General features: G+C 48.4%; 1 protein-coding gene across 1 annotated transcript in view; it reads left to right on the top strand.

Annotated features, from left to right (window-relative positions):
- Nucleotides 1-15860, top strand: part of IGSF11 (immunoglobulin superfamily member 11) — a 147565-nt gene extending 131705 nt beyond the window's left edge. The window contains exons 2-7 of the mRNA XM_073328958.1: nt 9450-9613; nt 11240-11447; nt 12288-12443; nt 13518-13640; nt 13878-14028; nt 15079-15860. Coding sequence (XP_073185059.1) covers nt 9450-9613; nt 11240-11447; nt 12288-12443; nt 13518-13640; nt 13878-14028; nt 15079-15526 — 1250 coding nt within the window. The 3' untranslated portion in view covers nt 15527-15860. The remainder of the gene's footprint in view (nt 1-9449; nt 9614-11239; nt 11448-12287; nt 12444-13517; nt 13641-13877; nt 14029-15078) is intronic.
- The last annotated feature ends 323 nt before the right edge of the window (nt 15861-16183 follow it).

The raw sequence follows: 16183 nt of genomic DNA, 5'->3' as shown, positions 1-16183 counted from the left end.
CCAAGTGCCAGTCGTGTCCTCTTCACAGAGCTGAGGGGATCACTTACTGAGGTATTACGGCTGCCTTGTGTATCTCTTTTGCCCTGTCATTATTTTACCCTGCCAGGGGAGGGGATGGGATGCAACAGTGACCTCAAAGGTTGACACACTGGGATCACGGGCCTTGTTGTCTTCCCAGTCGGCAGAAGAAGCAAACTATTGAGCACTTGAACGGGTTCCTGATCCCACAGGGGCTCCCTCTGCCCTTGCTTAGCAAACACGATAAAGAACCCCCCAAACCTGTCAGTACAGCTGCTACCAAATTTCTCTGCAGCCAGATGGAAGCGCTGGGAATTCAAGGACTGTCAGATCAGAACAGAGCAGTCTCTGACATCGGCCAATGCCGCATGTATCAGAGGGAAGCATTAAACCTCCCATGATATACCTAACTGTGCAACACTATACCATGGAGAGGGGATTAACGTATGCCCCAGAGCATGAAGATTGATTAGTTTTATCCTAGCTAATGTCATTGTAGCTGCTATTTTTATTCCTGTCAATATCCCTTCCTATTTTTGTAATCTCGCTATATAATACAATGCGACTTTATTTGTGTCACCCGTTTGCATACAAAGAGCATCCTAACTGGAGAGGCACACGGAGACCTGCTCCAGGTGGCATGTGCTGCAAAGGAGAAGGCTCTTGTGGCAGCTGTAGCCAAATTGCATGGAGAGGCAGAAAGGAAGACAGTCCTATGGAGTGGGGAAGGGAGCAGAGAGAGAGGATGGAGGTTCACAAGGCTGGCTGGAGAGCGCTGACAAACAAGGAACACGATGTCATGTCTGGAACCCATTTCTAGTCCGCATATTGCTGAAAATAAGACAAAAATATTCACCCCCTGTTGTCCCTAGTCAGAAGCTTCTATTAGGATTTTTTTCAAGTCAGGTAAGATCATTGAGCAAGTACAATTGCTCTGGCAAGGAACTGGGATGGAAAGAAAGCCATCTGGCAAGAGCTGACTCTTGAAATCTTGCCTTAAACTCTGGTTCCCATCCCTTATGTCCGCTGCAGGGAAAAGGAGATGCGCTCCACGTTATCGTGGTAAGGCAGCTGGTTCCAAGCCTCCTCCCAGCAGTGGTGGAGAAACTTACTTCTTTCTATAGCGGGAGAAGGCAGGCATGCTGGCTTATCATTGTTCAAGAGGCCAGAAGCTGAGTACAGGGCAGGGTGGGTTTTTCATCAGCAAGTTCCTCTATTGTCTGTCTGTCTAGTCCAGATGTGGGCTATAAATGATGTTAGAGAAGGGTCAGATGGGATCAGCACAGATGTGCGGGTAATAGATGTCTCTGAACAGCCAGCGGAGCAATCAGCAAGGAATACCATAGGCCAGGGCTCAAGACCTCAAACCGCTGATTGCTCTATGTGAATTAGTGTGTTCATTGTCTTGCCTTCTTATTTAATGGGATGGGGGGATGCTCTCTGCTGGAGCAGGTGAGTGTTTATTCAATGGGGTGTATGACTCCTCCTGCTGGGACGGATGAGTCGGTTTATTCCATTGGCTAAATGCCAAAGGGATGGATTTCTGACCATTTCTCTAGGTGTGAAGGTGCTTACAAGTTAACTCTGGTTCTTACCTATGTTTAACTGAAGGGGGGGCATTGAATGAAGATTTAGTCTATTAAGATCTATATACGTTCTGAACACACATGTCACTGAGATCTTGCATTTCTGAGATCAGTATTAAGTTTTTCCTGCTCTTTACTCCCATTAGCCCTGCAGAGCCAGCACAGTCAATGGAGAGGGAGCTGGAGTCTATGCCTTCTTGTCCATCATTGACGGTATTGTTAGCTACAGTATTGCTGGGGTCAGAAAGAATGGAGCTGCGGCCCTGATACAGAACAGCATCCCTGTTCAGGAAATGGGGATGCACAAAGGTGTTTTCCTGTGTTGGGATCTTGATTCCCAGATCTGGGGGTGGGCTTGTCGTGTGTGACTCAATCACAAGTTTCTCCGAGAGCAAAGGGGATGAAGCCAACCTGGCTTATTTCTGCCCTGGTTTGTAGACCTGGGTGATGAACTGTCATCAGGGAATTCCCAGCTGCGAGTGGGGATACTGGAGGGGTTTGAGGAGGCTCTGTGAGTGGGAGTGGGGAAGGGGCTGCGTCAGCAGTGTGACTGGCACTTAGGTACACATGCCCAGACACTACAGGGATTGGAGCCCTGCAAATGCGATGGGTGAGACTGACAGGTAGATGCTTTTCTTGGATGTACCCAGTTGGGTCAGCAGAGTTCCTGACAGGGTTCCCTATGGCACCTGCCTACATTGTGTGCCCCTGATAATGCATCAAATATGGTGTAAGTGGGTGCAACACCCATGGATGTCTCTGGGCCGAAACCTGCCTTGTTCTTGCCTTACACTCTCAGAACCGTGTTTGTGTGCCCTGGGCCTTCTCTCATTTTACTAGCAATCCCTGGTCCCAGTGGTTGTCTCCACTGGAAGTTCTCTGGGCAGCCTTCCCATTTGTGTCTGTGCCTGTGAGTATGATGTGCCGGTCACTGGCGTGTTCCATCATGACCAAATGTGGGCCTCTCCCCGACTCCCCTGCCTTGCTGAGCAATGACTTCACAGGCTGTGGTCCTCGTTTGGTCACCCCAATGGACTGGGGAATGCTGGACTAGTCAGATATTAGATCCAATCCAGACTCCATTGCACTTCCTCGCCAATCTGGACTCACAAAGGGGCCATGGCCACTCATGAGCTGCCACGGTTTGCCATGCTGGGCAAGTACTGCTTTTGGTTTGGCCATCACTGAGCTGGCAGTCTACACACCACCAATGAGAATGGGCGAGATCAATATTCTATCCAATCAGTACCCAGCCTCTTCAATGGCAAGTCTGATCTTTCGTGTGGCTACAGCAGTTCTTTTGGATGCTGTGACTGTTCTGGGCACATGGCAACCAGCCTTCTGCTAGCCTCTCATTATTCTGAGTATACTAGCCACCCTTGCTCTCAGGAACAGCTATTTCCCCCCCTACCAACTGGATTGCTGCATGGCAATGCAGTTGCTCCTTCACAGGCCAGAAGGGATTATCGGCAGGGACAACATCCCTCTTGTGTCTTGGACGTCCTTTCTGTATCAATGTCATTAGTACTTGGGACTGCGAGTCTCCTCTAGTGGCTTCTTAAATGGATGCTGTGCTAGCAGGTCCTGCAGCCAAAGTGTTCATTGCATATATCACTCTCTCCTATACGTGTGATTCTCCCATTCTAGGAGAGGGACCTACTGTTGCTCTGGCACCATATCTGCCTGCTATGTCCGCTCACCTGGGGTGGATAGCATGGTGAGACCATGCCTCTGGAGCAATAGAAGCATTCTCTTTTAATCTCTCTTCTTTAGTACTGGAGACAGTTTTGTCCAGGTCATTTCGCCTATCGTGGGGTCAAACTCACAGCGACTTGTTTTTACTTTAATCTCAGTAAAAGACAGTTCTGTCATTTCTCCCTCTGGCTAGGATCCCAGAATTTATCCCACTTGAGCACCACATTTCTACATGGGTTACAGAATTTTCTGAACACACTTTGTATGTGTTCTCTGGGCCCTCATTCCTAGTGCAACCAAAACCTTCAAAGTGTCTTCTGCACCTTTTCTGGGGCTTTTCCGCTGCTCCAGGTAGAGCTTCAAGCTTTGCTCCCACCATCTCTGCTTTAGGTAGAGGTGGTGGTGTTGGATTGATTCAGTTTCTCTGTTACTTCCTTCCTTTCCTGTCCCCTCTCTGATCCCTCCTCCTTTCCCCACTGAAGGAGGCACAGGAGCACTTCTCTGATAGTATTTCACATCCCTGAGCATGGAGGCAACGCCAGAGTAACAAGGTCCTAGAAGTACAAGGTCCCAGAAATATGAATACTTAATAATGAGGGGCACAGGCAAAGCTGTGTGGGGAGCCCAGGACTGGGATAGTGGCGGGGCGGGGGAGGCTGCAGGGCAGGAGTGAGGGGCATTGGCAGAGCTGGGTGGGGAGCCCAGGACTGGCGGGGGCTGCAGGGTAGGAGTGAGGAACACTGGCTGAGCTTTGTGGGATAACCAAGGCCAGGGATAACAAGGAGCCCCATCCCTCCTTCAGAGCAGGTTTCTGTTCATTGGTTGCTTTGATAACTCAGGGTGTGTCTACACTGCAAAAACAAGCATATTCTTAACTCAGGTTAGCTAACCCACGTTAGTTAACGTGGGTTATCTCTGTAAATGATGGTGAAAGCTGATTATGGCCTGCCCTACAAACACATAGAAACTTTAGCTCAACGTCTCTCCTCCCCTCCCTAGCAAACATTATAGATCTTCATTCAACTGCTGCATTTTTGTACTCCACACAAGGTTCCAATAAACGGACCTTGATTGCAGCTTACTCGGAAATCACTTTGCCTGCACCACACCCTGTTCCAGCCAGCTGCAGGTCCTGGTGGGAGTATCTGCCAGGTTTCTTAAAGACACGCTCTACTACAGCCTCTGAGATGTGTGCAGGTACTCACGTGTCTATCTGGCCTTATTTGCACCTGATTGTTTCTGAGCCCAACCAGTCTTGACTAGAGATCCATGGGTGGGAGCAAATAGACTAGTAGCATCTGCCTCTTTCTTACTCCAGGACAAGCAGGGAGCCTGAGGCCAGCTGTGGGGCTAGATCCCACAGGTGTGAGTATGAACCATGTGGCATGAATGTTGTACAGTGGCCCCATAACTGATAAAGAAGGTAGCTGAGGGAATCCCATCAAAGATAAAATCAAAATGATCCAATGCCAACAATTACTTTGTTAACCAGGTCCTAGAAATACAAGTGCTTAATAATACCCGAATGGTCATTTCTAAAGCTCCCCGTGTAGCCAAAACATCAATCTGCCAGCTGGTTCCCCTAGAAGTTGGTGACACAGTAATGGAACATTTATTCTATGTAGCTGCTGCGCCCCGGTGCTTCAGGACCAAAATGTAAAGCAAAGCTCAGTCTCTTGTGCACAGGCTGTGGGCTGGGTTCGCCTCTCACTTGCACAGGTTCGTATCAGTCTAACTCCACTGACTCCAGTGTATGTCAGGAGACCCTTGTGAATATCCAGTGTGCACCTATGGACATTGAAGTCCAAAGCTAGGAGAGGCTACTGTAGCTGGAATCGATTCCAGGTGATTATTGCTTACAGGGGAGAGGCGGTTGCTTCTGACAGGCAGTTTAAGCTTATTGAATGCTTGGGGATGCTCATTTTAATAAAAGGGGGGCCTTTAACACAACTTTCACCGAGTTGTCTGTTGCTTTTTGTTCTGGTGTGTAATCTGATATATTAGCCTGGGATTTTTAAGGAGTCTAAGGGGTTTAGCTGCCCAAATGGGGCACCTAATTCCTTTAGGTTGCTTTGAAAATCCAAACCTTAATATTCATATTAAGTACAAAATCTACATCCCCCTGGTTAGGTAATGGGCCGAGTTTGTTCAATGCGGAAACGAGACACTTGCAACTCCTGTTTTTTTAACATTTAAACTTGTAACCCTTCACATTGTAGTAATGGGAGGGCATCTGCATGCATGTCTATGTTTGTGTCTGCATATGTGTGTGTCAGCACACGCATCTGGCTGTGCTGGGGCATGTGTATTATTGTGTCTGCATGTGTCTTTGTGTTGGTGTGTCTGTGCGTGTCTGCCAATGGGGTATGCGTGTCTTTGTGTGTAGATATTTATTATAATCATTTTTATTTGTCTGAGATATAAACAAAAGGGGGGACTTATGCTAAAATGAGGAGCCTGTAAAGAGCATTTGATCTTTGCTGTTTCCACTCGGCATTAGACTGTCTCCCTGGCAGAGGAGTCACTTTGTAGTACTGACCCCCTGGTGCTGTGTGTGTGCTGGTCTCTCTGTTTACATTGGTGCAGGATAACTCTGCACACGCACAGTCTCCCGCTCCCCTGTCACCTTTGTTAAGTTTGCTTGTCAGAAGCTGTTGCGTGTGTTTTCCCCAGCTGGAGCCCTGCAGGTGCCACTTAGCTTAGCAACATGAATCTTTGTCTTTTATCTGCTTCCTGCATCCTGGGCACTCGGGGCCAAAGAGCAGCTGACAGCATTGGAACACTCCGGGCGACGGCAGCGCCTGAAATGTGGGGCAAGGTGGCCGAGTGAGAGTGGAGCAGCTCAGCAAGGAGGGAAGGTATCGAGCAGTGCACTGAATTCGTATAGTGCACGTCCAGGTTCAGATGTACCCTAGGCAAGAGAAATGTGTTTGGGTCTCCGCTATCCCCTAGTGCCCTCTTCTAAAACCACACCACACAGTTTAGCAGCACTGATTGACTGTGTCCTGGAATAGCTGGGAGTGTTGCACTTCAGCATTGCAGTTGTTTGGAAGAGTGGTCGGGGACTGGGATCCCAGAGGGGTGGGGGCTGCAAGGTAGGAGTGAGGGGCATTGGCAGAGCTGTGCGTGGGGAGCCCAGGGCTGGAATAGTAGGGAAGACTGCAGATCAAGACTGAGGGGCATTGGCAGAGCTGTGTGGGATAACCAATGCCAGGAATAACAAGGAGCCCCATTCCTCCTACAGAGCAGGTACCTGTTCCATGGCTGCTTTGGTAACTCAGGGTGTGTCTACACTGCCAAAACAGGCATATTCGTAACTTGGGTTAGCTAACCCACGTTAGTTAACTGGAGTTAAAAGAGTAGTGAAGTCACAGCACCTCAGCTTTTAACTCAGTTTAGCAGCTTGAGTTAAAGGCTCTAGGGCAGCCTGGGGTTGAACTCATGCTGCCAGTCTGAGTTAAAAGCCAAGTTGCCGTGGCTTTGCTGCTAATTTACCCTGGGTTAGCACACCTTTTTGCAGTGTAGACGTTGGAGTGCGGTGCTTGCTTTGCTTCCCATTTGGGTGGTCATTATTCCAAGTCAGGCGTGCATTCAGAGCTGGATAAATAATCCCCATTTTCTTTCTTTTTGTGACTTGTTCACAAAGTGATTGGGAAATTCTTAAATGTGTTCTTCATTCAAAATTATTTTCACATTTTGAAAGGAAATAATGATGCATGTTGTTGTCAGAATTATTTTAGTATTTTTATTATTCTGCAGTTTGTTGCAAGTATTAGCAATTGTGCCATGCTAGTTGGTTACATAAACCACATGATGTTATTTCATTTCCCTGATTGGATGCCTTATGTAACAATCCTGCACCACAAACTGGAACAGTTTTTGTTGGCGAATACACAGGTGTAAAATTCCCTTTTCCTGAGTAGTGTCATCAGCAAGTTTGAGCACTTGCGAGTCTGTAGACAGTGAACGTGGAAGAGTCATGAACATGACTGAATCCACATTTTTTTTCAAATTCAGATGAATATTTGTGGACAGCCTTTTCCCTCTATTTGCGAGGCTCATAAGGATTACTTCATTAGACTACAGTGGGCATCACTGAAGACCCTGGCTCCCCATGTTAGGATGAGAACATACATCAGTCAATGGCTGGGTTCTTAAGATACTTTATTAGGGCAAAGATATATTTCTCCTCTTTAGCAGGTGGTGTGTTGGCCCAGTTGAAACTTCATAGTAGCCTTTGGGTTTAGCCCTAGATAAACTGCATCACAATAGTCCAGTCTTGGTGACACAGAGTGTGGAACACGTTAGGGTAACATCAACGGATGCAATCTCCTGACCTGCCTAAGTTGAAGGGACCATTTCTGGCATTTTGGCTTCTAGTGCTGTGTGGCCATCCCTGAGCAAGTCAGGAGTCCAAAAGGATCCTAAGTTTGCCTTTTGCCTTAGTGGTTGTAAGGCAGAGGCCATGTCCTGAGGGGAGGTCATGCCTGCTAGCTCTTACTATTTCCGCTTACTGCCAACATCCCCTGATAGTAGCTTGCTGGCTTGAACTTAAGCCAGCTGTTTCTTCCCACAGCTCCAAGTTCTCTCCGATAGTAGGACAAGAGCTGGCTGAAATGTTTCAGCAGGAAATTCTGAAATTCAAAATAAAAAACAGAATTCTGAAACAGGGCAGACAAATAATATTTTTACATTTCCCGCAGAAGGGGAATTCGAAAATGTCACTCTGACCTTTTCAAAAACATTTCTGAGGCTCCCAGAGCTGCCTGGAGCCCCAGGAGTTGGACAGTTTGGGGAACCAGGGAGTGCCAAGGAACTGAAAGGCGACTTTGACTTCCAAGCTTCTTGTTCCCCATTAGCCTGCCAGCCAGGCTGCCAAGGAGGCTGAGTGGGCAAGATGGCACAAAATGAGGCAGGTGTCGAAATCTGTTTTCCATTGATATTTTGTAGAAATCAACACTTTTCCCCAGAACATTTTGATTTCAACCCACATGGGCACCTCCCAACAGAAAAATGTTCCATTGGAAAATTTCTGACCCCCTTTCATTAGGACAGAAGGTGGCAGGGCTGTCCGTAGTCAGGAGTCGTACAGCTGGGTGTTATCAGCATCCTGATAAGATCTGATAGCTGGTAATATCTTACTGTGCCCCATAGAGGCCTCACGTATAGGTTAAACGTGAGAAGGACTGATTGGCATTTAAAGTGATGCGAGTTGGTGGCTTGAACCCAATATTTAGATTTTGTGGGAGGGGAAAAAACCTTTTTAAAAAAACCTAATGTTAATAGAAATCTTTGCAGAGTTTTCTTGTTAATTTTCATATGGACAGAGTTTGGCTGTATGGATTTAAATCTCTCCCTGCATGGTTTGCAACCCAAACATTGAAGCCCTGAGCCAGTGCATGAGAGCTGGAAACTGAAAACGACTCGGAGTCAAAGTGAGGCCGATCAGGCTACTTGCATTATCCAGCCTGAATAAAATGCAAAAAAAGTGAATTCTGTAAAGTCATTTTGCTTCAATCTGTTCTTTCAGCGTCAGGAGCCATTATAATCACACAGGAAGAAATTGGGATTTAAAAACAGATATTATTTTTAACCCTTTTAAATGTAAAACAATCAAGAAAACTTTCCTGTTCATACTGGATTTTGTTGGAGAAAAAATGGAGAGCTAATTGCATGTCTCCTTTAACATGAGTTGTTTCTCTCTCATCTCACTACCCTGTTGTTAAAACCCTTGTACCTGGTTTCCCTTCTTGGGCAACTTCAGAAGTGCCCGCTTTCTCGATGTTGGGTGGGTTTTCAAATGCCGTTCATTATCTCTAGGACAGCTTAGCTTCTCTTGCAGATTTTTCCCTGTCTTCAAAATGGGCCCTGTTATTTTTAAAGGGACTGAAGCCAGAATGTCCTCAGTTAAGATGGCCGCCATTTCACCTTTGCCTTTTGCAATGGCTCTGGGGAAAATGGCTCCATTTTGCAAAGCACTGGGGGATGAGGTCGCCCTTTTTGGCCTGTGGTGGTTGGAAAGGGACTGCTGTCCCTGGCTCAATGCTGGTGCCATGCCGCACTCATGAATAGTGCTGCGTGAAAAGGGTGGCATTGCAAGACCGCAGGGAAGGGGCTGGATGTTTGAACTTTGTGTCCCTTTCTTTACAGGTCTGGTGAGCCCCCTGGAGGTGTCAGTGAGCTCAGGAAGTATCCAGGTTGCTCGGGGACAGACAGCAATCCTGCCCTGTACCTTCACCACTAGCGCTGCCCTCACTAATCTTAATGTCATCTGGATGGTCATCCCCCTCTCCAACGCCAACCAGCCGGAACAGGTACCAGTCTTCATTGGAACATGGAGCTCTCTGTGTCTTTGTCTTCCCTGGTCCCATCAACACCACTTGGGCAGGGATGCGTGTGTTGGGTGTGGGCTGTCTGATCACCCGTCTGGATTCTAGTGCAGAAAACCTGTGCAATAGCTGGACTTCTGCATTAGCATCACCAGCTCCTGACTCAGGATAGGGCATCCCAGAAGACAAAGCCTTCCTGGGCAGTGGAGCAGTAGGGTGATGAAGGTCAGGACTGAGGTTCTTTGGCAGAATTTATAGTGCCTCAATCGTCATCCCATCTAGCTCTGCTGCCCTTTTATAACCAATATTGCCTCTGTGCTTTTACATCTTTCTGTGTCTCCAATTGTCACCCTGTGTCCTAGCATTTCTTCCCATGTTGCTGTATGTGCCCTGTGTTCCTTACTCTTGCCTCGTGTTTCTAATTCTTTCCCCACTACCTTATTTGGCACCTAACTTGTATCCTGTCTCCTCAGTTGTTCTGGTTTGACTTACACACTGGGCAGGTTTCCAGTGTAGCATGAGCTGCTCTGGATTCCAGATATTCTGTGGGTAGAATGGGGCACTTGGAGAATGGCCCAGCTTGGGGCACTCTGTGGTGTGGGATCGGAGGTGGCTCTGGAGGATCTGGAAGCAGTTGAGGCTGAAGCTGAAAGGATGATGGATCCCTTTGTACTGGGGTTCTGCAGTACTTCCATTCTGCAGAACACTGTTTAAGAGACAGATGTTCTCATGGACCCACCAGTCCTCCTAACACCCCATTGCTTGTTGCTTGTGAGGTTTCATTCTGAAGGACATCAGGAGGGACTCAATATCTCTGTGGTGGACCAGGGACCATAGTTTGAGCACCACTGGGCCTTATGCTCAGACGGCTAGAAAACATTAGAAAACCTTGTTCTGAAATTCACTTGTCCCAGGCCAGCTCACCTCCCTCGGCATTTGAGGTTCCGTTGTGAATTCTGGAATCCACCAGTGAAGCGCGGTTGGTTTTCAGCAGCTCATGTTGTTGTTCCAGCTGTGTTAGCAATCGGTGACTAATGACTGTACCCCTTTGTTATTTCCTGGGGCCTGGCTGCCTGGTGGTGAGGATCATTGCAATGAACTGAACGGGCAGTTTCAAATCATTTTAGGGCAGCTCCACCAAGGGGAGAACTAAAGTGACCCTGGCTGCTCACCCACCAGTGCCTGTCTCCAACAAAACACTCAGGGCTGCAGCTCAGGAAGCCACGGAGATTCATTCTCTCAGAGTCCATCCCACCTGGTGGATACTGGCATCGCATGGAGGAGAAGGAGGAGGCAGACATCCCAGATCCAGTCAGAGAAATACACTTGGGAACCTGGCACATTGCCTCTGAGAAGAGAGCCCGTCGCAGTGTGTTACTGACACACACACACTCTGCCTCTGAGGCCACTGCTGAGTTCCTGTGCTATCATCCCTTAGAGGAAATCCGCTATCACGGTGCATCCGCATGGGAGCTACTGTCAATTGGCATTCGGTTTCACTGAGGTCCATAAGGAGCTGGCCCTTTCTGATTTGCCCCTCATTGTAATACACACTTTGCTTCTTCACAGCAGCCAGTACAGAGAGATGTCCAATCCTTCTTTCTTTTCTAGGTTATTCTCTACCAAGGGGGGCAGATCTTTGGTGGTGCACCCCAGTTCCATGGGCGAGTGGGGTTTGCAGGGACAATGCCAACCACCAGTGCCTCCATCTTCATCAACAATACCCAGCTTTCGGACACTGGCACGTACCAGTGTTTGGTCAACAACCTTCCAGACCGAGGTGGCAGGAACATTGGAGTCATTGGACTCACCGTCTTGGGTGTGTGTATTGGGAGTGGGGAGACAAGGGAGTTCTCTATGTGTGTGGTGGGATATGCATCGAGGAACAAGACAGTATGGGTGTTTGTTGGGGGTGACCTGGAAACACTGGGGGTAGGTTGTGAGGTGGGGCTGATGGCTGTACTCGGGGGTATGGGAAGGTATCTTGTGCATGTGTACATATTGGAGGGACAAAGGGCTCTTGGGGCTAGGATGTGAGGTGCTTTGGGGAATGTATTGAGGGGATGAGGGTGTCTTGCGGGTAGGTATATTAAAGAGGCCATGACAGTTTCCTACATAACAACAAGAGAATGGAACAGACCTGTGGTTCTTGACTCTGGTTTCTCTCCCCTAAAAGTGGCCTGTACTGAGTGCTTCAGAGTAGGTTGTAGATCCCCCAGTAATTCACTTGGCCAATGTGCCATTACTGTTTCATGGGGGCAAACATTTTCCCGTCCTCAGCCCGTAACCAGCATATGCTATGGAGCAGGAGGATTTAATGAAGGAAGGATTTATCATGTGATCCCAGCGAGGGAACTGCAGATGCTCTTCTTCCCAGGCATGGGTCAAATGCAAAGTGGCCAGGACAAAGTTACACTTTCCTTTTTCGTGCCAGAGTCTTAGTGGGGCTCCTGTGTCTGTGACTTCCCTGTCAGTCTCCCCCCTTCCCCATTCTGCCCTTTCACTGCCTTTCAGCTGCACGCTGTTGCTCACATCCATGACACTGTTTTCTTGGACCTGGGGGCACACTCATAGGCAGCGGGTGAGCAACAAGAACCCAGGACCTTTGTTGGATATGCCTCCTGACATGCTGTTGCTTTCCCCTCTGCTCTCATTGTAGTTCCTCCTTCCGCTCCGCTCTGCAGAATTCAGGGGTCCCTGGATGTTGGCAGTGATATCACCCTGACCTGCAACTCAGAAGAAGGCATCCCTCGGCCGACATACCTCTGGGAGAAGTTGGACAATGCCCCCAGGCTACCCCCGACTGCCACGCAAGGTGCTCGCTCTATTATCTTCCTCTTCCCCAGGTGGCTAATTTGCTTGGTTTTGTCTGTGCTGCCAGTGATGACACGACTTATCAAGACTCCCCTGAGTCACTGCACAGTCACTTATTTGTAAAGAAGGTACCATGTGGGGAATAAAAGGGTGACTTGACAGCCATAGTGTCTTGGGTGCCCTCTAGTGGCCATTCTCACTATAGTATTTCTTCATATGGGAAATGCCTCTTGGGCTACAACTGTTCAACAAAAAAAAAAAATGTGGCCAAAATGTTCACAGGTTACTACTGATTTTGGGGGCCTCACAGATTAAAATGCATTTCAAAGTAAACTCAAATAGCCAAGGACTGGAAATTATGGAAACGTAGCCTTAGGATCACCCGAAGAATTTTGCAATTTGTTGAATCTGAGGATTTACCCCTATTCCCCAGTGTTGTGCCGAGGGGTGCTGTGCTTCTGGATCAGCTGTCCTCCAGATGTGAAATAAAGCTAGGGCCCTGATCACTTTTGGTTCTGAAAAAATCCCATGGTACCACTTGTGAGACATAGAAGTTTGTCTTGGTGTACTGGCCAAACGGCAACCCGCCTATTTCTAGTCTTCTACCTTAACTTACTCCAGACTTTCAGTTGGTATGGGATCCTTTCATTTTTGTATAAAACAGGAGTGAGGGGCATTGGCAAAGCTGTATGGAGAGCCCAGGACTGGACTAGCAGAGGGGACTGCAGGGCAGGATTGAATTTTATGGGAAGAGCTGTGTGGTGAAGGTTACACATTCCTTGCTTGTATTTTGCCTGGCTCTCTTCTCATGCACAATATCAGCCCCAAGCTTTCATGTAGAAAAATTCATCTATAAAAAGAAAAAGAAACATCTACTGTAAGCTCCTTAAGATCTAATCTGTGTGTGTGTGTGTGTGTGTGTGTGTGTGTGAGATGCTTCCATCTGAAAGTTATTTCCTAATTTATTTATCTCTTAAGAGTCTCACACCAGAATTCTCTATTTGCTGGATTTGCCTTTTCATGGTTTTCTGGAGAGGTTATGTATAAATCCTTCTTTTTCTTCCTGCTTGTGTAGACCAAGTCCAGGGCACGGTCACCCTCCGGAATATCAGCACTGTGTCGTCAGGTCTTTACCAGTGCGTGGCTTCTAATGCCATTGGAACCAGCACCTGCCTTCTGGACCTGCAAGTCATTGCACGTAAGTACATTCCAATGGGAGGTTTGACCATGCTGTTGAGCTCTGCTCTGGTGACCAGTGTAACCATGTATACCCCGAGCCATCACACCTCTACGGGGTAGGATCTTAGTGCCCACGACTGTGGGGATGGAGACCCATCTGGGCCACCATGTTATTCCCTAGCTCCAACCAGTAGAGCTCCAGCTTGCACCCTAACCCTGATTTCTTCCTTTCCTTTTTGTTCCATGTCCCCCACAGCTCATCCCCGGAGTGTTGGCCTGATTGCTGGAGCCGTTGCCACGGGTGCAGTTGTGCTCATTGTTTGCATTGTCTTGGTGGCTGTGGCACTGGTTTACTGGAAGAACAAACACAAGGAGGAAGAAGAGGAGGAGATTCCCAATGAGATAAGGTTGGACTCAGGGCAGACAGATGGCAATGAACCTTGGGTCAGGGCTGGCTCTGAGTGATCTTCACTTCCCCCTGCTAATCCCACTGATGTTCACTGGGGCTGCCAAGAGCACCTGCATCCAGAAAATGGAGGCAAATGATAGTGATAGCAAATTTTTGGATGAGCAGAGGAGGTCTGAATTCTTGTAGGTGAGGCGGCGGGGGTGGGAGATTTTTGCATACCCTGTCTTTACACAAGGGGGATGGAGGCTGACAGCAGTGGCTATGTGGGGAGAGAGATTTCAAAACTGAAGGGATGAATGTGGGTATAAGATGAGTGAGGTATCCTATGCCATGGTACCAAAGAGCAGTGGGGGAGGGCTCTGGGGAGAGAGAAGAGACTTTGTCCAAGGTTACAGCCCTGTCCCTGGTTAGCATCCTCGCCCCGCAAACACACAGCTGCTTCCCATGGGATCTTTGCCTCAGTGGCACAATGCTAGCAGGTGGGATAATTAATAAGAACTAAGATGAGAGTCATGACGGATGAGGTGTGATCAGGCCCTTGGTTACTGCATCCATCACCTGCCACCTTTGATCACCGCTGCCAGTAGAGCTGGGTGAGTAACAGATTTTTTGGTTTGTTAGCAATTATGAAAAATACCCACCTTGTTTCAGGCCCCCTGCCCACAAAACTGTTTGAAATTTTTAGCAAATTTAAAAAATATCATTTTGGGTCAAACAAATTGTTTCATTTTGATTTTGAGCATTTTTACAAGTTTTAAAAATAAAATTAAAGGACATTTTGAAATAAGAATTCCTTTAGAACTCTGATAATGGAACCATTAATTTACCTGAATTTTCTTTTGATGTCTCCCCCACCCCAAAACAAAACAAAACAAAACAGACAGTTCAGTGAAATCAACATGAATTCACACAATGTTTCGGTGTCACCAAATCAGTATTTGTTGCCAAATATTTTTTGTGTGAAAAACTGCGCCCTGCTCTGTGGAAGGAGGTCAGGGGCATGAAGGGGTCACAGACAGGACTCTGATCTCCTGCCCTCTGTTTCTAGGGAGGACGACCTGCCACCCAAATGCTCTTCGGCCATGAAAGCGTTCCATGGTGATGCATCATCCTCAGAGAATGACACCCTTACCTCCTCCAACACCTACAACAGCCGCTACTGGAATGACCCCAAAGCCAATCATGCCATCAACTCCTTCACCCGCTTCAGCAATAACAACGACGTGCGCCAGCCCTTCTCCCGCTCTGGGAGCACCAACACTCGCCCTGTCTATGCTAATGGAGGCCACCCGTCCCCAGCTCCACCCAAGACGCTGGTGGTGACAGCCAGCACGGCACCTTCCCCACAGGAGGTAGCCAGGAGCAATGGCTCAGTCAGCCGCAAGCCAAGGCCTCAGCACACACGCTCCTATGCCGTGAGCCAGGCGACGTTGGAGCGGATAGGGGCTGTGCCTGTCATGGTGCCAGCCCAGAGCCGGGCGGGCTCCCTGGTGTAGGAAGTGAGAGCAGGTGTAAGGAAAGCAAGAAGCTATCGTACCAGATGGGGTGGAGATCTGGCCAAGAGACCCTCCTCTTTCTCCCTGAAACAGGATGAAGGGGGAGACATGCTTCTCCCTAGTGCCCGCCCCCCTTCACTAGACTTTAACCTACCAATGCGATGGTCCTTTCTTCGCCACGCCGCCCTCAGAATCTCAGGGGGCTCCGCCACATCAGCTGGATCTCACAGATGTACCAAGGCCAAGGGAGGGGCCCCAAGGGTGCCAGGCCCTTGCAGGGGATGCGCGTTTGTTTCTAATCTCCACCTGATGTGGAGTTTGGCGTTTTTTGATTTCCAAGGGGTGGGCGAGTTGGGTGGGGTTCAGGAGGAGAGCCGGAAGGGGCAGGGGAAGGAGGACATCAGCTCTGCTGCTCACGCACCCACTGCCAGCCCAAGAACGGGCGATGGAATCAGAGAGGTGAGCGAGGAGATGCTGGCCATGCCAGGCCGATTTCAAAGGGCCAACGCAGAGACAGACCCACCAGCCAGAGCAGATGGGGTGGGGGATGGGCTTGGAAGTTCTATTTATTTATTTCTGTTTCCGTCTCTCTCTCTCCACACCGGACAATTTCCTGCACTAGTTCTGGATGCTTCCGGAGCCCCATTTGCCTCCTTG

Source organism: Lepidochelys kempii, chromosome 1 (assembly GCF_965140265.1).
Source record: "Lepidochelys kempii isolate rLepKem1 chromosome 1, rLepKem1.hap2, whole genome shotgun sequence".
Lineage (NCBI taxonomy): Eukaryota > Metazoa > Chordata > Testudines > Cheloniidae > Lepidochelys > Lepidochelys kempii.
The sequence above is the reverse complement of the archived record's forward strand: the minus strand, read 5'-3'. Positions and strand labels throughout refer to the sequence as shown.